Source organism: Pseudophryne corroboree, chromosome 4, assembly GCF_028390025.1.
Source record: "Pseudophryne corroboree isolate aPseCor3 chromosome 4, aPseCor3.hap2, whole genome shotgun sequence".
In the NCBI taxonomy this organism is placed as follows: domain Eukaryota; kingdom Metazoa; phylum Chordata; class Amphibia; order Anura; family Myobatrachidae; genus Pseudophryne; species Pseudophryne corroboree.
In genome coordinates, this window is record NC_086447.1 from 609,810,423 (window position 1) to 609,834,193 (window position 23,771).

The following is a 23,771-nucleotide window of genomic DNA, read 5'->3' on the forward strand; positions in this document are numbered from 1 at the left end:
CAAGTTGCTAGACGTTGTCAGGGCCCTGAAAATATATATATATATATATATATAATTCCAGGACGGCTGGAGTCAGAAAGTCTGACTTGCTGTTTATATTGTAGGCACCCAAAAAGCTGGGTGCTCCTGCTTCTAAGCAGACTATTGCTCGTTGGATTTGTAGTACAATTCAGCTTGCACATTCTGTGGCAGGCCTGCCACAGCCAAAATCTGTAAATGCCCATTCCACAAGGAAGGTGGGCTCATCTTGGGCGGCTGCCCGAGGGGTCTCGGTTTTACAACTTTGCCGAGCAGCTACTTGGTCAGGGGCAAACACGTTTGCTAAATTCTACAAATTTGATACCCTGGCTGAGGAGGACCTGGAGTTCTCTCATTCGGTGCTGCAGAGTCATCCGCACTCTCCCGCCCGTTTGGGAGCTTTGGTATAATCCCCATGGTCCTGACGGAGTCCCCAGCATCCACTAGGACGTTAGAGAAAATAAGATTTTACTTACCGATAAATCTATTTCTCATAGTCCGTAGTGGATGCTGGGCGCCCATCCCAAGTGCGGATTGTCTGCATTACTTGTATATAGTTATTGTTACAAATAAATCGGGTTATTATTGTTGTGAGCCATCTTTTTTAGAGGCTACTTCATTGTTATCATACTGTTAACTGGGTTCAAATCACAAGTTGTACGGTGTGATTGGTGTGGCTGGTATGAGTCTTACCCGGGATTCAAGATCCTTCCTTATTGTGTACGCTCGTCCGGGCACAGTACCTAACTGAGGCTTGGAGGAGGGTCATAGGGGGAGAAGCCAGTACACACCATGTGATCCTAAAAGCTTGCTTTTGTGCCCTGTCTCCTGCGGAGCCGCTATTCCCCATGGTCCTGACGGAGTCCCCAGCATCCACTACGGACTATGAGAAATAGATTTATCGGTAAGTAAAATCTTATTATATAGCCCCAGAGGCTATATATGTGGTAAATACCCCTGCCAGAATCCAGAAAAAAGCGGGAGAATAGGCCGCGGAAAAGGGGCGGAGCTATCTCCCTCAGACACACTGGCGCCATTTTCTCTTCACAGTGCAGCTGGAAGAAAGCTCCCCAGGCTCTCCCCTGTAGTTTTCAGGCTCAAAGGGTTAAAAAGAGAGGGGGGGCACTAAATTTAGGCGCAATATTGTATATACAAGCAGCTATGGGGGAAAATTCACTCAGTTATAGTGTTAATCCCCACATTATATAGCGCTCTGGTGTGTGCTGGCATACTCTCTCTCTGTCTCCCCAAAGGGCTTTGTGGGGTCCTGTCCTCAGTCAGAGCATTCCCTGTGTGTGTGCGGTGTGTCGGTACAGCTGTGTCGACATGTTTGAGGAGGAGGCTTATATAGTGACGGAGCAGATGCCGATAAATGTGATGTCGCCCCCTGTGGGGCCGACACCAGAGCGGATGGTTAGGTGAAAGGTATTAACCGACAGTGTCAACTCCTTACATAAAAGGGTGGATGACGTAACAGCTGTGGGACAGCCGGCTTCTTAGCCCGCGCCTGCCCAGGCGTCTCAAAGGCCATCAGGGGCTCAAAAACGCCCGCTCATTCAGATGGCAGACACAGATGTCGACACGGAGTCTGACTCCAGTGTCGACAAGGTTGAGACATATACACAATCCACTAGGAACATCCGTGACTTGATCCCGGCAATAAAAAATGTGTTACACATTTCTGATATTAACCTCTAAAAATGGGTTTTTATGTTTGGGGAGAAAAAGCAGGCAGTGTTTTGTTCCCCCATCAGATGAATGAATGAAGTGTGTGAAAAGCGTGGGTTCCCCCTGATAAGAAACTGGTAATTTCTAAAAAGTTACTGATGGCGTACCTTTTCCCGCCAGAGGATAAGTTACGCTGGGAGATATCCCCTAGGGTGGATAAGGCGCTCACACGGTTGTCAAAAAAGGTGGCACTGCCGTTTTAGGAACGGCCACTTTGAAGGTACCTGTTGATAAAAAGCAGGAGGCTATCCTGAAGTCTGTATTTACACACTCAGGTACTAAACTGAAACCTGCAGAGCGTGCTGCTGCAGCGTGGTCGGTGACCCTGTCAAACATACTAGTTTGCTAACATGAGAACATATTAAAGACGTCGTCTTATATATGAGGGATGCACAGAGGGATATTTTGCCGGCTGGCATCCAAAATGAATGTAATGTCCAGTCTGTCAGGAGGGTATTAGAGACCTGTCACTGGACTGGTGATGCTGACTTTAAAAGGCGCATAGAGATTCTGCCTTATAAGGGTGAGGAATTATTTGGGGATGGTCTCTGGGACCTCGTATCCGCAGCAACAGCTGGGAAGAAATATTTTTACCTCAGTTTTCCTCACAGACTAAGAAAGCACTGTATTATCAGGTACAGTCCTTTCGGCTTCAGAAAAGCAAGCGGGTCAAAGGCGCTTCCTTTCTGTACAGAGACAAGGGAAGAGGGAAACAGCTGCACCAGTCAGCCTGTTCCCAGAATCATAATTCTTCTCTCGCTTCCTCTGAGTCCACAGCATGACGCGGGGGCTCCACAGGTGTAGCCAGGTACGGTGGAGGGCCGTCTCAAAAATTTCAGCGATCAGTGGGCTCGCTTACAGGTGGATCCCTGTTTCACTCAAGTAGTATTTCAGGGGTACAAGCTGGAATTCGAGATGTCTTGCCCCCGCCGTTTCCTCAAATATGCCTTGCCGACAACTCCCTCAGGCAGGGAGGCTGTGCTAGAGGCAATTAATAAGATGTATTCCCAGCAGGTAATACTTAAGGTGCCCCTACTTCAACAAGGACGGGGTTACTATTCGACACGGTTTGGGGTACCGAAACCGCATGGTTCGGTGTGACCCTTTTTTATATTTAAAATCCTTGAACACATACATAAAAAAATTCAAGTTCAAGATGGAATCGCTCAGGGCGGTTATTGCAAGCCTGGACGAGGGGGATTACATGGTATCCCGGGACATCAAGGATGCTTACCTGCATGTCCCCATTTACTATCCTCGCCAGGAGTACCTCAGATTTGTGGTACAGGATTACCATTACCAAGTCCAGACACTGCCGTTTGGACTGTACATGGCACCGAGGGTGTTACCAAGGTAATGGCCGGAATGATGATACTCCTTCAAAAAAGGGGAGTTTTTAATTATCCCGTACTTGGACAATCTCCTTATAAGGGCGAGGTCCAAGGAGCAGTTGCTAGTCGGGGTAGCACTATTTTGGAAAGTGCTACAACAGCACGGTTGGATTCTAAACAGTCCAAAGACACAGCTGTTTCCTACGACACGTCTACTGTTCCTGGGGATGGTTCTGGACACAGACCAGAAATAAGTGTTTCTCCCGGAGGAGAAAGCCAAGGAGCTGTCATCTCTAGTCAGAGACCTCCTGAAGCCAAAACAGTTATCGTTGCATCATTGCACGCGAGTCCTGGGAAAAATGATAGCTTCCTACGAAGCAATCCCATTCGGCAGGTTCCATGCAAGAACTTTTCAGGGGGACCTGTTAGACAAGTGGTCCGGATCACATCTTCAGATGCATCGGCTGATAACCCTGTCTCCAAGGACCAGGGTATCTCTACTGTAGTGGCTGCAGAGTGCCCATCTTCAAGAGGGCCGCAGACATACAGGACTAGGTCCTAGTGACCATGGATGCCAGCCTTTGAGGCTGGGGGCAGTCACACAGGGAAGAAGCTTCCAGGGACTTTGGTCAAGTCAGGTGACTTCCCTACATAAATATTCTGGAACTGAGGGCCATTTACAATGCCCTGAGTCAGGCAAGGCCTCTGCTTCAAAACCGGCCGGTCCTGATCCAATCAGACAACATCACGGCAGTCGCCCATGTAAACCAACAGGGCGGCACAAGAAGCAGGATGGCGATGGCAGAAGCCACAAGGATTCTCCGATGGGCGGAAAATCATGTGTTAGCACTGTCAGCAGTGTTCATTCCCGGAGTGGACAACTGGGAAGCAGATCTTCTCAGCAGACACGGCTTCCACCCGAGAGAGTGGGGACTTCATCCAGAAGTTTTCCCAAGGATTGTACACCATTGGGAAAGGCCACAGATGGACATGAAGGCGTCCCGCCTCAACAAAAAGCTATAAAAGATATTGCGCCAGGTCAAGGGACCTTCAGGCGATAGCTGTGGACGCTCTGGTAACACCGTGGGTGTACCAGTCGGTTTATGTGTTCCCCCCTCTGCCTCTCATACCAAAGGTACTGAGAATAATAAGAAGGCGAGGAGTAAGAACGATACTCGTGGTTCCGGATTGGCCAAGAAGAGCCTGGTACCCAGAACTTCAAGAAATATATCAGAGGACCCATGGCCTCTGCCGCTCAGACAGGACCTGCTGCAGCAGGGGCTCTGTCTGTTCCAAGACTTACCGCGGCTACGTTTTGATGGCATGGCGGTTGAACGCCGGATCCTAAAGGAAAAGGGCATTCCGGAGGAAGTCATTCCTACGCTGATTCAAGCCAGGAAAGATGTAACTGCAAAACATTATCACCGCATATGGCGGAAATATGTTGCTTGGTGTGAGGCCACAAAAGGCCCCAACAGAGGAATTTCAACTAGGTCGATTTCTGCATTTCCTACAAGCAGGAGTGTCTATGGGCCTAAAATTAGGCTCCATTAAGATACAGATCTCGGCTCTGTCGATTTTCTTCCAGAAAGAATTAGCTTCAGTACCTGAAGTTCAGACATTGTAAAAGGAGTGCTGCATATTCAGCCCCCGGTTGTGCCTCCAGTGGCACCTTGGGATCTCAACGTGGTGTTAAGTTTCTTAAAATCACATTGGTTTGAACCACTACAAACCGTGGATCTAAAATATCTCACGCGGAAAGTGGTCATGTTATTGGCCTTGGCTTCGGCCAAGCGTGTATCAGAATTGGCGGCTTTGTCATATAAAAGTCCTATCTGATTTTCCATATGGATAGGGCAGAATTGAGGACTCGTCCCCAGTTTCTCCCTAAGGTGGTATCAGTTTTTCACTTGAACCAACCTATTGTGGTGCCTGCGGCTACTAGGGACTTGGAGGATTCCAAGTTACTGGACGTAGTCAGGGCCTTGAAAAATTATGTTTCCAGGACGGCTAGAGTCAAGAAAATTGACTCGCTATTTATCCTGTATGCACCCAACAGGCTGGGTGCTCCTGCTTCTAAGCAGACTATCGCTCGCTGGATCTGTGACACGATTCAGCAGGCGCATTCTGCGGCTGGACTGCCGCATCCTAAATCAGTGAAAGCCCATTCCACAGGGAAGGTGGGCTCATCTTGGGCGGCTGCCCGAGGGGTCTCGGCTTTACAACTTTGCCGAGCTGTTACTTGGTCAGGGGCAAACACGTTTGCAAAATTCTACAAATTTGATACCCTGGCTGAGGAGGACCTTGAGTTCTCTCATTCGGTGCTGCAGAGTCATCCGCACTCTCCCGCCCGTTTGGGAGCTTTGGTATAATCCCCATGGTCCTTTCGGAGTTCCCAGCATCCACTAGGACGTCAGAGAAAATAAGATTTTACTCACCGGTAAATCTATTTCTCGTAGTCCGTAGTGGATGCTGGGCGCCCATCCCAAGTGCGGATTGTCTGCAATACTTGTAAATAGTTATTGCTAACTAAAGGGTTATTGTTGAGCCATCTGTTGAGAGGCTCAGTTGTTTTCATACTGTCAAACTGGATATAGTATCACGAGTTGTACGGTGTGATTGGTGTAGCTGGTATGAGTCTTACCCGGGATTCAAAATCCTTCCTTATTATGTCAGCTCGTCCGGGCACAGTGTCCTAACTGAGGCTTGGAGGAGGGTCATAGGGGGAGGAGCCAGTGCACACCAGGTAGTCATAAATCTTTCTAGAGTGCCCAGCCTCCTTAGGAGCCCGCTATTCCCCATGGTCCTTTCGGAGTTCCCAGCATCCACTACGGACTACGAGAAATAGATTTACCGGTGAGTAAAATCTTATTTTTAGTAAATCCGACCTGTGTTCTGTGCCCTGGTGGATATTGTGGGGTCCCTGTGCAGTACAGTGTCCACGCCAGAAGCGCGGTCCATCCTGGGGTACCCTCTTACCTCCTCCCTGATGTGCAGCCACACGATCCAGGAGAGCATCAGCGGTGTGTGCCTGCAGTCTGGTGCGCCTCTGCTGCAAGTACCCGGGAGCCCGGCGGCGGGAGTATGCAGCGCTGCTGGGGTAGGTGATGGAGCCACAGCACAGAATGTCAGACTGACAAAAATAGTGCTGCGGCCCTTTAAGTCTTCTATAAAAGCTCTTTTCACGGTTGCCTAGCGCAGCCCCACCTGTTAGCTGCCTGCTCTGCAGGCACCAACTTACAAACTGAGCTCCAGTGCCTAAAGGCTGGGATATAGAGGAGGCGGTGCAATGCATCCTGGGAACAGTCAAAGCTTTAGCTTGTTTGGTGCCTCGGATCAAGATTCAACTCTACACCCCGATGATATTCCCTATGGAATACCGGTGTACCCCGCTGCAGAAAGGAAAGTTACCAACAAATGAACATTGATTGCACATGTTAATTGAATGATTAGAATCAGATGGTCAACAGGTATTTAGACCAAGTTCAACCCAATACAAGGCATTCATTCCTTGAAAAAGTTGCCTGACGCAAAAAAACGGGTTGGAAGTATTATTTCTGAACTTTGCAGAGTATCATTAATATACAGTTTTCAATCTGCACCACCCCGGAACTTTGTTACAGCTCCACTGTGCCCCTCTGCTATTACCAGCACCAATTCGGCCTTCACAAGCAGTGAGGATCTGCGGGACCAGAACACAGGGAAAGCCCTGTCATGTGCTCTCAATAGAGAACTGCCTCTGGCCATTGAGCAAGCAGCGGTATTTACCAGCATCCCACGCTGTACACAAATGCTGACTTTTGGGCACGCAAATTAAATTGTCATCGCAGCGTTCAGCAGATGCTGCAGCTAATGGCGGCTGATAACATTGGACACAGACTCAACAACCGAGGGCTCCTTATACAACACTGTCAGTCATTTGTATTTTATTGTGACTATCCAACATCCAAGTGTACTGTTAAAGGAGCTGTATTACAGCTAAATTTAGGGCCTAATTCAGACCTGATCTCAGCAGCAAATTTGTTCTCAAATGGGCAAACCATGGGCACTGCAGGGGAGGGGGGGCAGATATAGCATGTGCAGAGAGAGTTAGATATGGGTGGGTGTGTTCAAACTGAAATCTAAATTGCAGAGATAAAATAAAGCAGCCAGTATTTACCCTGCACAGAAACAATATAATCCACCCAAATCTAACTCTCTCTGCCCCCTCCCCGCAATACACATGGTTTTGCCCATTTGAGAACAAGTTTGCTGCTGCTGCAATCAGGTCTGAATTAGGCCCTTAATGCACTGACATTTGCAGTGGGTGTGTGCAAAATTGTATTCGTGAAACAGATGAGAATATCCTTTTTTTTAATCATTAAAAGACATCTGCACGCTTACCATTTATAATTGGATCCAAATGGATACAATTTTTAAAGATTGTTACATTGTTACTACATTTAGATATATTTTATGCATGCCGTGCTATTGTGATTGTACTCAGTACTTACGTTGTGACATTTATCTAATGTATACAGCATTCATGTGTATATGCACATTTAATTTATAGACTAATAAAGTGGTATTTTTTTATTCAAAGTGTGGTAAGTAGTGTAATAGCGGCGCCATCTGTTGTATATTCCATTGATTTTTGTTATAGAGCATTTGCACACCTCTGATCAGTTTGGCTGCCATACCTGCACTTATCTCCCCACTATATATTATTTGGCGCTAGGACCAAATTAAAAGCCCTTGTTACGGGTATCAGTGCATAGGTACAGGATACTTAATTATTATATCAGCAAGTCAGATTATATCATCTGTGCACATGCATCTATACCTAAAACCTGTTTTGTTGTGGTTGGGGAAAGACTACATAATTGGAAACATTATGAGCCACCATTTATGGCTACTGACATTTATGTTAATTTTGTAGTTGTGTGGCATAGTGTCATAAAATATGGTCTTAGCATTACTTACAAAACTCAGTACTGTTATATCAGCATACCCTGCATGTCTTCAATCTCATCATTGCTCTGTTCAGACTCTGGGACAGATGTATTAACCTGGAGAAAGCATAAGGAAGTGATAAACCAGTGATATGTGCAAGGTGATAAAGGTGCCAGCCAATCAGCTCCAATATGTAAATTAACCGTTAGGATCAGATTGGCTGCTGCCTTTATCACCTTGCACATATCGCAGGTTTATCACTTCCTTATGCCTTCTCCAGGTTAATACATCTGCCCCATTGTGCTGTTTCAGCAATCCTCTATGCACCTGTGATTCCCAGAGTGCAGGTACTAATTACTAGTGTTACTAGTTGCTGATTAATACACTCCTATGTTTACAGCAGTGATCCTGAAATCCTGATCTGTTATTAACCTGTAAACATCCTGCATGTTCTCTTTAGCCAACTTGGACTCTGTCATGTAATTCATTCAGCCAACCTCCTGTGCTGCAGCGATCATCTGACATCCTCATCCAATGGACTGTTATTATTTAAACCTGAGATAGGCAACTGTTCCTGTTCAGAGAAACACCTTCCCTCTGGGATAGTTCCTGATCACAGGTCTTTGTTACCTGAGTGTTTCTAGGTCTATATCCCTGTCCCTCTCCAGTGCTGGCATGTTCCTGCCTTCAGCTCACGCGTGGGTCCTGCGCAGCACTTCAGTGTGCCCTGCTCAGTGCTACTGTCAGCTAATCCTGGTATCCTGCTCAGCGCAGTCTCCAACTACTATGTGTACTGATCTAGGCTGCTACATTTCCAGCACATTCGGATTCCCTGCATCTGTCTACATCTTCCAGGCCTTCTGCAACTCTTATACTTGTTTAAGCATTTCCAATCTCTTTGCATATCTGGATTCCTTGGGTCTGTTTCATCTCCAGTTATCCTTATTTCCTGCATCTGAAAGAATCTCCAATATAATCTGCATATCCTGCTTCAGCAATTGTCTTCAGTATATCTGCATATCCTGAATCTGCGACATCTTCAGTATAACTTGAAATCCTGCATCTGCCAGCTTTCAGTGAACTTCATTACCTCTGCGTAACATCTATCAGTGCTACGAATTCCAGGCTGAACACAGACTTGCTTCCAACAATCCATCTCCAGTCTGGCCGGTGCACCTTCAGTTCATATCATCTGCTAAACATTTTTGTGGATTTCACTCTGCATTGTACTGGTTACTTTCATGGACTTTGTTTGCCAGTATTACCTACACTCTGTGGTTCACTCTGGTTACAGTATTTTTTAACTGACTATTATTTGTTTCCCAGTACTGTGTTCTGTTGTCTTGGGCTGCCAGTTTTGTGTACATGTTCCAGGGCTGGAGTTCATGATCAGGTTGTACTCTGGTGTCCAGTACTGTTTTTCCTTGATTTATTGCTCTATTCTGAGTTCCTCATCCGGATTTCAGGACCAGGTCTTGCGTCTGAGCAGTATCATTGATATAGCTTTCTCAAGCTCTTTCCTGGTTACATAAGATTATTATTCCTGATTTGGATTCTGATTCCATACTGCAAGTATTATGCTGCTTTGAGTTACAGGGATTGCCTTATTTCTGGAGTGGCTCTCTGGCCTTGATAGGTCTCTGTTCATTATGTGATAGGTCTCCCGGTGACCTGGTGGCTTTTGGTTCCATTTCAATATCCTTGCACATCACCAGTCTTGGTTCCTACATGTCCCTAGTGTCCCTAATCTCCTGTAAACTCATGATCATACCCATATTACATTTTCCTCACGTCACTCATATGCATACATCAGCAGAGCCGAAGTGTCCCAATATAAATCACAGACTTGATCTCTGGAGCTCTGTTTCAGGCTGGAGATGGTGAGCAAGGTCCCTTGGGATTGATGGAAGATGGTTTTGTAGGGAACCTTCCCCCACCCCAGACGTGCTGGCACCTAATCTGTTCATAACACCCCATGTGACCATTTCCATAGAGGACAATGTTAGAGGTGATTATGCCTTGGGTATGCAATTCAAATGCACCTAACTTGATTGGGTAAAGACAACAATGCTGTTTCACCCCCTGTGGTATTGTGTGTTGGATTAAGATTTTTTCTAAAAAAGGGACTATGAGTCTCAGAGTGTACTTCTTCTGTGACATCTTGAAGTGTGGAACCGCTGCAAACATCTGGTATGCGGTATCTTCTTGAAAAAGGGACGACTTCTTTAGGACTTTTTTTTTTTGTACAGCAAATACACATCTTACCTCAAGATGTACAAATTTGCTAAAGACCTGTACTAGTTTGCTCCTGTGGACAGAGTGCTTGTTTTGGTAACTACAGTAGAAAGTAAACTTTTGGCTAAGTGGCAAGAACCCTTTCAATACCTAGAAAAAGTTGGGGAGGGTATTTAAGTTTACCAGCCTGGGAAAAGAAAGCCAGAACAGATCTATCATGTAACTCTTATAAAACCTTTCAAGCATAGAGTAGCTATGTCAACTACCCCAGTCCCTCCATTAAACTCAGTACTTTTGTTTTCCGAGGTAACAATAGTTAAAACCCTCTCAACTGTTCAACAGCAGGAGGCTAAAGAATTTCTCACAACAAATATTTTTTTTATTTCATACAGTACCAGGTAAAACAACAGTTATTAAACATGACAATTACTCACCCATGGGTTAAGGTAAACATGAAGCCCTATAGAATACCAGAAGCCTAATGGTAATCAATATCTATTTTTTTTTTCAACGTTGGAGTTAGATGTTATTGAAGGCCCACATAGTTAGTGGTCAAGTCCCATTGTGCTCATTCCAAAGCCTGACAGGAGTTTGCGCATCTGCAATGATTTCTGTAAGTTGAATAATGTGTCCAAGCTCGATGCCTACCAAATTCCTCAGGTGTTTGAACTTATTGAAAGACTAGGAACAGCAAGATACTTAGCCACTCTAGACTTAGCCAAATGGATTGTCAAGTGCCTTAACAGATAATTCCAAAGAATATAGAGCTTTTTCTGCACAGGAAGGGTGGTCTGAGAATAAAGAGAGCAATGAGACCATAGTGAGATGGTTCTTGGCATTGCAAAACGTTACATTTTCAGCATAGCACAGGTTAGGAAACCAGCTGGCCAATGCATACTCTGTCTCATGTTTTTTTTGTTTGGGCGCTGTCTGCCCCACAGATCGAAGCACAGGGTGTGGTGTGGTGGGGATATGTGATAAAATCACTGGTAAGGTTATACACAAGATATATATGTGTCCCAGTTTTCTGACCTATATGTTTTAAAACCCCAGGGATATGTCTGTGATGACAGAACAGACTAAATAGACTTTTGGGCTTTAGTAAAAGCCGGTTAATGATGGAGAGTGAGTGCGGTCTCCATCCATTATGCCAGAGGTTCCCAAACGTGGTCCTCAAGACACCCCAACAGTCCAGGTTTTAGGTATATCCATGACTCAGCACAGATGGTTAAATCAAATTGACTAAGGTGCTAATTAAGTCACCTGTGGCCAAGCATGGATACATTTAAAACCAGAACCGTTGGGGTGCCTTGAGGACCGCGTTTGGGAACCTCTGCATTAGGGCCATTTCGGGCCTTCAGCCTGAGAACAGGCTAATTAGTACTTGCACGTGTAAGAGCCTTATAAAGGTCTTTCAGGGTTTTTCACTCAGGGTCTCACTTCTTAGGGGAACAGGCAGCAGGCTTGTTATGAGACACTGTGACCTTGAGTACTGTGCATATGCCTATGTTGGTGGTAGGGGCATTAGGTCCTATCATATTTTGAGAGAAGGAACCTGTTTGTTAGAACCCAGAGGGTCTAGGGTTTTTGTTTTGTTTTACTATTACTTCACAATAAACTGCAGTAAAGTAGTTTTGTCCAAATTGCACAAAATCCCTGGACTGGTATGAGATTTCCTGTGTGTTTGGAAGTGCCCATCTTCCCCAGGAGAGGGCACACATACTTTGTTCTCCTCACAACACCTATGTATGACCTTCCAGTCCCGACCGTTGCAAGAGCATTATAAACTGTTTATTTGCTACCGCTCCTGCATTGGCACTGCATATACACCTATACAATAAATGGCCTCTCACCCGGTCATATCGGTAGAATGGACCTATGATTACATAGGTGAGTACCCAGCTTTAGAGTAGGATGCATTTTCTCTGCCACCTTTTGTTGCATTTGTGCAAAATTTACTTTCAAATTAAAGACCTCTTTTTACCACTTAGTGTTTTCTTCTCTCATAAGGAAATATGGATATCCCCGCTAGTAGTGAATGTTTCCGCTATAGAGGAGAACTTCAACAGTGTTAATTTCCATAATGTTAGGACCCAAACACTGTTTTATGTCCTCAATTTTGAAAGTCTGTTTCCTTTTTCTGCTTTTAGGAGTAAAATGCTGAAGTTGTAATGCTAATTAATATATTTCTGTGTCATAAGTTTTATGGGGAAATTCAATTGTATGGGAAGTGGCGTGATTCCTAGCTATGCACATATTGGACAAGATAGGTACACACTATACAATTATCTGTCAGATAATCTGCCAGATCTAGCTGATTTGAATGAAAATCTGGTAATGGATGAGAGCAAATTACAATCTATCATTTGCTCCCAAACTCTGCAAAACTGTCAAAAACAGTCATTCATCCAAGTTGGTTAAATTTGTGTTTAACCAATTTGTATGAACAACAGGTTTTGTTCGTTTTCCAGTGCTTGGGAACAAATGATAGATTGTAATTTGCTCTCATCCATTACCAGATTTTCATTCCAACCAGCTAGATCTGGCAGATTATCTATCAGATAATTGTATAGTGTGTACCTAGAGGTAGTGCAAACATTGCATCTATTCCTTCATGGCAAGGGTGTAAGCAAAAAATAGTGAAAAGGCAGGAAACTGTGTCGTTCCAGGACAGCACTCTATGCAGATATCAGAATTTGAATATGGGAGTTGTAATAATTTTTACCTGTGTAATAACAGGCATCAAATAGATATTCTCTTAATAAGCATCTAAGAGTCCTTTTGCTAGTGCATTGAAATGCAGATTTAGCCTTTGGTTTTAAGAAAATCTGAATGAATGTACGGAATCAATATGGATGACCGTCGTCCGAGATCCCAATGTTCAAAATCCCGACGGATGAGTAGAGGGTAATTCACCCCTCTCCCCTACCCCCTAATCCTAAGCCTTTGGTCCTTAACCTAAACTTAACCTCCCCCTTTAGTGCCTGAACCTATACTTATTTAGGAAACATCGCAAACCGCTTTGTGCACCTTGCTTTCTCACTTATTTTTGGCCTAATATTTCACACACTTTGGTCTCAGTGTAAAGTATTGTTTGCTTCCAGCCAAGCTTTAAATGGGAACTATTATTAAAATTGAACCTAAACCACTTTGTACCTTCCAATATAATTTTTATGTGTTAGTTTCTCGAACGTCCTAGTGGATGCTGGGGACTCCGAAAGGACCATGGGGAATAGCGGCTCCGCAGGAGACTGGGCACAAAGTAAAAGCTTTAGGACTAGCTGGTGTGCACTGGCTCCTCCCCCTATGACCCTCCTCCAAGCCTCAGTTAGATTTTGTGCCCGAACGAGAAGGGTGCAATCTAGGTGGCTCTCCTGAGCTGCTTAGAGTAAAAGTTTAAATAGGTTTTTTATTTTCAGTGAGACCTGCTGGCAACAGGCTCACTGCATCGAGGGACTTAGGGGAGAGAAACGAACTCACCTGCGTGCAGAGTGGATTGGGTTTCTTAGGCTACTGGACATTAGCTCCAGAGGGACGATCACAGGCCCAGCCATGGATTGGTCCCGGAGCCGCGCCGCCGGCCCCCTTACAGATGCTGAAGCAAGAAGAGAGGTCCATAAATCGGCGGCAGAAGACTTTCCTGTCTTCATAAGGTAGCGCACAGCACTGCAGCTGTGCGCCATTGCTCTCAGCACACTTCACACTCCGGTCACTGAGGGTGCAGGACGCTGGGGGGGGGGGCGTCCTGGGAAGCAATGAATTTACCTTAGTTGGCGAAAAATACATCACATATAGCTCCTGGGCTATATGGATGTATTTAACCCCTGCCAGTTTTCCAGTAAAAAGCGGGAGAAGAGCCCGCCGTGAAGGGGGCAGGGCCTATCTCCTCAGCACACAGCGCCATTTTTCCCACACAGCTCCGCTGGTAGGAAGGCTCCCAGAATCTCCCCTGCATCCTGCAACTACAGAACCAGGGTAAAAAAGAGAGGGGGGCACTTATTTGGCAAAATAACAGATATAAGCAGCTATAAGGGATAGACACTTATTGTAAGGTTGTCCCTATACATATATAGCGCTCTGGTGTGTGCTGGCAAACTCTCCCTCTGTCTCCCCAAAGGGCTAAGTGGGTCCTGTCCTCTATCAGAGCATTCCCTGTGTGTGTGCTGGGTGTCGGTACGTGTGTGTCGACATGTATGAGGAGGAAAATGATGTGGAGGCGGAGCAGAGTGTCTGTAACAGTGATGTCACCCCCTAGGGGGTCGACACCTGAGTGGATGTACTGTTGAAAATTATGTGACAGTGTCAGCTCTATATAAAAAAAAAACAGTGGTTGACATGAGACAGCCGGCTACTCAGCTTGTGCCTGTCCAGACGTCTCATAGGCCGTCAGGCAGATGGCAGATACAGACGCCGACACGGATACTGACTCCTGTGTCGACGGTGAAGAGACAACCGTGATTTCCAGTAGGGCCACACGTTACATGATTGAGACAATGGAAAATGTTTTATACATTTATGATAATACGAGTACCACCAAAAAAGGGGTATTATGTTCGGTGAGGGAAAAACTACCTGTAGTTTTCCTGAATCTGAGAAATAAAATGTGTGATGATGCGTGGGTTTCCCCCCGATAACAATTAATAATTTCTTAAAAAGTATTGGCTGCATACCCTTTCCCGCCAGAGGTTAGGATGCATTGGGAAACACCCCCTAGGGGGGATAAGGCGCTCACACGCTTGTAAGAACAAGGGCTCTACCCTCTCATGAGATGGCCGCCCTTAAGGATCCTGCTGATAGACAGCAGGAGGGTATCCAAAAAAAGGAATTTACACACATACTGGTGTTATACTGCGACCAGCTATCGCCTCAGCCTGGAGGTGCAGTGCTGGGTTGGCATGGTCGGATTCCCTGACTGGAAATATTGATATCCTAGATAAGGATAGTATATTATTGCCTATAGAGCATTTAAAAGATGCATTTCTATATATGCATGATGCACAGCGGAATAATTGCCGACTGGCATCAAGTATAAGTGCGTTGTCCAATTCTACCAGTAAAATGGTCAGGTAATGCGGATTCCAAACGTCATTTGGAAGTATTGCCTTTGAAAGGGGACATTTGGGGTCGGTCTTTTAGACCTGGTGGCCACGGCAACAGCTGGGAAATCCACGTTTGTACCCCTGGTCGCCTCTCAAAATAAGACGCCGTATTATCAGGCGCAGTCCTTTGTTGGCAAAAGGTTCCTCTTTTCTGCTCGTGACAGAGGGAGAGGAAAAAGGCTGCAGAGATCAGCCAGTTCCCAGGAACAGAAACCCTTTCCAGCCTCTGCCAAGCCCTCAGTATGACGCTAGGGCTTTACAAGCTCAGGCACGGTGGGGGCCCGTTCTCAATGAATTTCAGTGCGCAGTGGGCTCACTCGCAAGTAGACCCCTGGATCCTTCAGGTAATATCTCAGGGGTACATATTGGAATTCGAGACGTCTCCCCCTCGCCGTTTCCAAAAGTCGACTTTACCGACGTCTCCCTCTGACAGGGAGGCAGTTTGGAAGCCATTCACAAGCTGTATTCCCAGCAGGTGATAATCAAGGTACCCCTCCTGCAACAGGGAACGGGGTATTATTCCACACTATTGTGGTACCGAAGCCAGACGGCTCGGTGAGACCGATTCTAAAATCTAAAATCTTTGAACACTTACATACAGAGGTTCAAATTCAAGATTGAGTCACTCAGAGCAGTGATTGCGAACCTGGAAGAAGGGGACTACATGATGTCTCGGGACATCAAGATTACACTTCTCACCAAGGGTACCTCAGGTTTATGGTACAGAACTGTCACTATCAGTTCAGACGCTGCCGTAGGGATGGTCCACGGCACCCCGGGTCTTTACCAAGGTAATGGCCGAAATGATGATGTTCCTTCGAAGGAAGGGAATTTTAGTTATCCCTTACTTGGACGATTCCCTGATAAGGGTAAGATCCAGGGAACAGTTGGAGGTCGGTGTAGCACTATCTCAGATAGTGTTGCGGCAGCACGATTGGATTCTCAATATTCCAAAATCGCAGCTGGTTCCGTCGACGTGTCTTCTGTTCCTAGGGATGATCCTGGACACAGTCCAGAAAAAGGTGTTTCTCCCGGAGGAGAAAGCCAGGGAGTTATCCGAGCTAGTCAGGAACCTCCTCAAACCGAGCCAAGTCTCAGTGCATCAATGCACAAGGGTTCTGGGTAAAATGGGGGCTTCCTACGAAGCAATCCCATTTGGCAGATTCCACGCAAGAACTTTCCAGTGGGACCTGCTGGACAAATGGTCCGGGTCGCATCTTCAGATGCATCAGCGGATAACCCTGTCACCAAGGACAAGGGTGTCCCTCCTGTGGTGGTTGCAGAGTGCTCATCTTCTAGAGGGCCGCAGATTCGGCATTCAGGACTGGGTCCTGGTAACCACGGATGCCAGCCTGCGAGGCTGGGGAGCAGTCACACAGGGAAGGAATATCCTGGACTTATGGTCATGCCTGGAGACATCACTTCACATAAATATCCTGAAGCTAAGGGACATTTACAATGCTCTAAGCTTAGCAAGACCTTTGCTTCAAGGACAGCCGGTGTTGATCCAGTCGGACAACATCACGGCAGTCACCCACGTAAACAGACAGGGTGGCACAAGAAGCAGAAGGGCAATGACAGAAGCTGCAAGGATTCTTCGCTGGGCGGAAAATCATGGGATAGCACTGTCAGCAGTATTCATTCCGGGAGTGGACAACTGGGAAGCAGACTTCCTCAGCACGACCTCCACCCGGGGAGAGTGGGGACTTCACCCAGAAGTCTTCCACAGGATTATAAACCGTTGGGAAAAACTCGATAGGTATTGCGCCAGGTCCAGGGACCCTCAGGCAATAGCTGTAGACGCTCTGGTAACACCGTGGGTGTACCAGTCAGGGTATGTGTTTCCTCCTCTGCCTCTCATACCCAAGGTACTGAGATTGATAAGATGGTGAGGAGTAAGCACTATATTCGTGGCTCCGGATTGGCCAAGAAGGACTTGGTAACCGGAACTTCAAGAGATGCTCACGGAGGATCCGTGGCCTCTATCTCTAAGAAGGGACCTGCTCCAGCAAGGACCCTGTCTGTTCCAAGACTTACCGCGGCTGCGTTTGACGGCATGGCGGTTGAACGCCGGATCCTGAAGGAAAAAGGGCATTCCGGATGAAGTCATCCCTATCCTGATCAAAGCCAGGAAGGATGTAACCGCAAAAACATTATCACCGCAATTGGCGAAAATATGTTGCGTGGTGCGAGGCCAGTAAGGCCCGACGGTGGAAATTCGACTGGGTCGATTCCTACATTTCCTGCAAACAGGAGTGTCTATGGGCCTGAAATTGGGGTCCATTAAGGTTCAAATTTCGGCCCTGTCAATTTTCTTCCAAAAAGAACTAGCTTCAGTCCCTGAAGTTCAGACGTTTGTAAAAGGGGTACTGCACATACAGCCTCCTTTTGTGCCTCCAGTGGCACTTGGGATCTCAATGTAGTTTTTTTTTTGGATTCCAAAAGTCACATTGGTTTGAACCACTTAAATCTGTGGAGTTAAAATATCTCACATGGAAAGTGGTCATGCTGTTGGCCCTGGCCTGGGCCAGGCGCGTGTCAGAATTGGCGGCTTTATCCTGTAAAAGCCCTTATCTGATTTTCCATTCGGACAGGGCGGAATTGAGGACTCGTCCTCAATTTCTCCCTAAGGTGTTTTCAGCATTTCACTTAAACCAACCTATTGTGGTGCCTGCGGCTACTAGGGACTTGGAGGATTCCAAGTTGCTGGACGTAGTCAGGGCCCTGAAAATATGTTTCCAGGACGGCTGGAGTCAGAAAATCTGACTCGCTGTTTATCCTGTATGCACCCAACAAGCTGGGTGCTCCTGCTTCTAAGCAGACGATTGCTCGTTGGATTTGCAGTACAATTCAGCTTGCACATTCTGTGGCAGGCCTGCCACAGCCAAAATCTGTAAAAGCCCATTCCACACGGAAAGTGGGCTCATCTTGGGCGGCTGCCCGAGGGGTCTCGGCTTTACAACTTTGCCGAGCAGCTACTTGGTCAGGGGCAAACACGTTTGCTAAATTCTACAAATTTGATACCCTGGCTGAGGAGGACCTGGAGTTCTCTCATTCGGTGCTGCAGAGTCATCCGCACTCTCCCGCCCGTTTGGGAGCTTTGGTATAATCCCCATGGTCCTTTCGGAGTCCCCAGCATCCACTAGGACGTTAGAGAAAATAAGAATTTACTTACCGATAATTCTATTTCTCATAGTCCGTAGTGGATGCTGGGCGCCCATCCCAAGTGCGGATTGTCTGCATTACTTGTACATAGTTATTGTTACAAAAATCGGGTTATTGTTGTTGTGAGCCATCTTTTCAGAGGCTCCTTCTGTTATCATGCTGTTAACTGGGTTCAGATCACAAGTTGTACGGTGTGATTGGTGTGGCTGGTATGAGTCTTACCCGGGATTCAAAATCCTTCCTTATTGTGTACGCTCGTCCGGGCACAGTATCCTAACTGAGGCTTGGAGGAGGGTCATAGGGGGAGGAGCCAGTGCACACCAGCTAGTCCTAAAGCTTTTACTTTGTGCCCAGTCTCCTGCGGAGCCGCTATTCCCCATGGTCCTTTCGGAGTCCCCAGCATCCACTACGGACTATGAGAAATAGAATTATCGGTAAGTAAATTCTTATTTTTACTTGCAATAATTGTCACTGTTCATATTTGTTTTCGCTGTTAGTTATTTACCAGCCAAATGCCCTTCTTTAAGAGCAATAGCAACAGTGGCTTATCTAAACAACCAACCAACTAATTTGCTGGCTGGAACAAAATCTCGACCATTTGCTCCCAAACACTAGAAAATTGACAAAGACTCATTAAGACAAGTGTATTAAATCAGTTTGATTTAACCAATTTGTATGAACTACTGTTTGTCCGTTTACTGAGGTCATTCGCTCCCATACATTACCAGACTATATTTGTTCCAACCAGCAATTTAGTTGGTTTGATTGATAATCTTGTGTGTTGTCCATCTTAAGGAAGATTTATACATTTTGCTGTCTAAAATGACTAATGACCATTTTTAATGACTAAAGCATTTTGAAGTGTTATTCACTTACCTGAAACAAATTCTCAATACTGTTTGGATGTTAGCAATCTGCAAGTTCACCCTCTCCTGTCTTCTCTTGCTTCTCCTCTTGGCATGCTCTGCATGGTCTCTTTTCTGCTGATGATGTCTTTTCCTGGGTCCTGTCTGTGCATGTGTTCTGTCCTCAGGCAGAAGGAACCACTTTACCTACTACAGCTATCATTCCTATGAAGGTAATAATATGAGTGACAGTTCAGTTTGCAAAAACATTCTTTTAGAATTTGCTTCCCCCACTATATAATAGTAATAATAACAATAATAATAATAATAATAATAATAATAATAATAATAATAATAATAATAATAATAATAATAATATTTATTATTATTATTTCTTTATCACCAAAATATAATTTTTTGTTTCCAGACAAGTAATTTTGTGAAGAACATTGTAGCACACACATCTACTTTAAGCCTTCCTTCATATTTATGCCTGTTGTTCAATTATGTGTATAGTTTCCTAATAGAAGGAGTGCTCTCTTTATCATAACCTAATTGAAAACAGAAAAAGTCATGAAATCCATGTGGCACATACCTATATAAAAAAAACAAACACAATTTCTCTTACATCCATAGAGATACTGGGCTGGTACGTTAGTACGGTGGGGGTATAGATGGGGTCCAGAGGAGCCGGTGCACTTTAAAACTTCAACATCCTGTGTGCTAGCTCCTCCCTTCTATGCCCCCTCCCACAGCTCAGGTTAGAAAAATGTGCCCTCAGGGCCGGTCACAATCTGTGGAGCTCAAGAGTGTTTTCTTCAATTTCATTTTATGTATGTTATTTTCAGATAGGATAGTCTGGCAACTACCTGTATGCTACGTGGGACTTACAGGCCCTACACACTTAAAGATCTAACGATATGAAGGTTAAACTCGTTCATATCATTCAGTGTGTAGGCACCAACGATGAACAATGTGCGGCACCGCGCTCGTTCATCGTTGGTGCCGGGTTGCTTATACATGCATGCCAATGTGGACAATCTCATCCATATTAGCATGCACTGCTATGAAGCTGGGTGACGGGGGGAGTGAAGAACCTAAGAAACTTCACTCCAAAAACCACCCCGCCCCCGCCGGGTTGACCGTCGGGCACCTTGGCGGCACATTGCCGGGTGTGTAGGGCCCATTAGAGGGGGACCTGTTCCATCCTCTTAAAGGGTTAATGGCCCACAATCCCGGCTGACAGGGCATTAGCTCCTGAGGCTGTTGTACAGAAGTCGCATAGAGGCTGACGAATGCACCCGCAGCCTGCCGCCACCCCTATCAGAGCTGAAAACACGAATATTTGTGAGTAAAAACCGGGGCCCCGAGTAGCGGGGTCCCTGGTTCAAATGGCGGCATACAAGCACACTGATCACACTGCTCTGCATAAACAGAGCTACTGCGACCAGCAAAGTGCAAGACTGGCTATTTCAGGCTGTTAAGAGTGAGGGAGCACTGCTTTCAGCAATATATATCAGTAGCTGCCAGTATAAACAACAAGGAAGCAGACGCGCCATTTACAAGGGGCAAAGGTCCTACAGAGAGGGAAAGCACTCAGCAGGCGCCATTTTCACTGCTGTTACTACAGATAGGCACTGTGACTGCATGAACGCCAAAGCCTCCGCGGACCTCACAAATCCAAACTGTGATAAAAGTGAGGGATAAATGTGCAAATGCATTGAACATTAAAATTTTTTACAAGATTACGGTATAATGCTGCCTTGCTAAGGTTTTTTAATTAAACAAATAAGGCAGAGTGTGCTGGTTCTCCATTCTCTGTGCATTCTCCTAATAGTTATCTGGGTAAACTAGTGTTTCAGACTTGTTTTATTCCAGTGTGTGTTTCTGCTGTGGGAGAAAAGTGGGGAAAAAAGCTACATTAGCAGGTCACTGAGGGCTTACAAATTTGTGAGCAGTGTATAAGCTTGCATCACAATCTTGTAGCAGGGGTACCAGTGGGGCTGTCCACATTGACAAATATTACCTCAGAACTGGCTGTTGCTAGACAGGACAAGCTTTTAAGAAGTCTATAAAGGAACTTTCCACCACTTCAGTATTAATTGAAGTCCCGCCCTGTTGAAAAAATAGATTCCAACTTGTCGGAAAGGATGAGCAAATTTGACACTCGCCCGTGTGTATTCGACACGCGCGGTCGGAAGCAGGTCAGTTTCGACCATTCATTTCGCCTATAGGAAAAGGCGGAAGTGAGTGGTCGGAATCAGGAAGAAAATGGACGAAAAAGGTCCGCTGTTAAAAACTGAAGTGTCCGATCCTCAGTGGGAAGAAGATCCAACAGTAATGTAATAAGACCTCTTTGTCTCTGTAAAGGGAGATAAAAAAACTTCCCCTCACAGAAGTTCCAGTGACTCATGGCGCTTAAAAGAGATTACTTGCAGCAGTGCAGTTTCTCTGTGAACCTGGGCTCAAAATTCTGTTATCATTGAAGCCTAAAAAGCGCATGTTACACAAGTATTGCACATGATAGCTGTGAAAGGAATTTATATCAAGAAACAACACCCATTTTCAGGGAGTGGAAACGCTAGGTCTGGAGGTTCCAGATAAGGACACACTAGTGCAATCTGGGATTTTCACAAACCACAGAAGCCGGCTGTTACCTTACAGTGTCCCCAAAGTGAAAATACCCACTTTTAAACAAGAGGAGTATGTACAGTGGTGGGCAAAATTGCGGACACTTTTTGAAATTTTAATGTTTTTTAACTTTGAATACTTCTAAAAACCGTTACACTTCACACAGTGCAATGATTCATATATCAAATGAAATGAAATGCTGACTTCAACACAATAAACAGAGGTCAAATATTTGCATTAGAAAGGAAGTTATGCAGTGAAAAAAACACTTAGGATGAAAATCCCTGTACGATGTCACTGTCCTATCAGTATTTCGTTGGGTATCCTTTATTTTTCAAGACAGCAGCACAACGCCATGGCATTGAGCCATCCAATGTTTGGAGCCCTTCCTTCTTTATTATGTGGTGCCATGAGACAATTATAGCCTCAATTAATTCTCTTTTATTGGTTGGAAGCCTCAGATGTACCAGTTTTTTCAAATGGAATCACACATGTTCTATGGGGTTCAGGTCTGGGCTGTTTCCTGTCCATCCCAGCACCTGTATGTCATTCTCCGTGAACCACTGTTTGCATATCCGTGCAGATCCTTAAAATACAGGAACCAAATCCCAGGTTAGTCCCATTAAGAAGCCTCAAATTTGGCCTGTAGCCCCAGAAGGTAGGGGATAGAAATCAGCTGTTACAGACAACAGTATCAAAACCAACAGCATGTCGCTCTCCCTCAGTGCCTAGAGGATCTCAGAGTAGGTGCACGCTTAAGACATTTTAGTCACAACTGAAATGCTCCTGCCAGGATGCGTAGGTTAACACCCAAGGCTACAATATAGAGTACCGCCTCACATGTTTTCACTTCAGGTTTACCAGTTTTTCTCGATTGACTGGTAGCCCTACAGGAGGCCATTCACAGAACCCTGCAGACGCAGGTAATTGCCTTGGTTCCAACTCGTCAAATGAGCGAGGAATTATTTGCCAGCCTGTTTGGTAGTTCCGAAACCGAATGATTCCGTCAGGCCTTTCCTGATTGAAGTTTCTGAATTTATAATGAGGGTCTTTTAACTTCAACAAGGAATTCGCTAGGGCAGTCACCACATGACTGAAACAAGGGAGATCTTGGTATCCTTAGATATCAACAATTCCTTCTTCCACATTCCGATATGACCATTCGCAAAGGTGATGGCGGAGATCATCTAGCGTTCCTACAAAAAGGAACACTACCAAATTCCAGGCTTCATCCTTCGGTCCTTCATCAGCTCTGAAAGTATTACAAAGGTCATAGAGCAGATGATGCTACAACTTCTACTTCAATAAACAAAATATCTGGACGACAACCTAATAACGGCACAGAAAACAGCTATTGCACAGCATCATTCTCACAAAAATGTCTATAAAGACATTACTTGGGGAGTCTCAATCTACAGAAGTTCCACTAACCGCATACTCAGACTTCAGTTTCTGTGTACGGTTCTGGACACAGTATCTCAGAGAGTCTTCTTCCTCTGGGAAAGGCCACAGATATTCAGACGTTAGTATGGTTAGTCCTGAAACCACACTAAGTCTCTCTAAATATCTTGAAACTAAGGGCAATTTACAATGCTCTACAACAGGTCATTTACAGTAATGCCACAGCAGTGGCGTACATAAACCGCCAAGGCAGAACAGCAACAATAAGAATAGTATAAGATACTTCTCTAGGCAGAAAGTAATGCCATGGCTATCTCAGCCATCTTCATAACAGTAGGCAACTAGGAAGACACGACCTACACCCAGGGCAGTGAGATCTTCAGCCT

The 23,771-nt window shown here is 45.4% G+C and overlaps 1 protein-coding gene across 21 annotated transcripts in view; it reads left to right on the plus strand.

The window, feature by feature from the left end:
- AFDN (afadin, adherens junction formation factor) overlaps positions 1-23,771 on the plus strand; it is an 866,421-nt gene that overhangs the window by 481,285 nt on the left and 361,365 nt on the right. For 16 of the 21 annotated variants that reach the window (XM_063917625.1, XM_063917611.1, XM_063917620.1 and 13 more), the window contains exon 9: positions 19,542-19,586. The exons of the other annotated variants lie outside the window; for them this stretch is intronic. In XM_063917625.1, the coding sequence (XP_063773695.1) occupies positions 19,542-19,586 (45 nt within the window). The remainder of the gene's footprint in view (positions 1-19,541; positions 19,587-23,771) is intronic. 21 annotated transcript variants of the gene reach the window in all.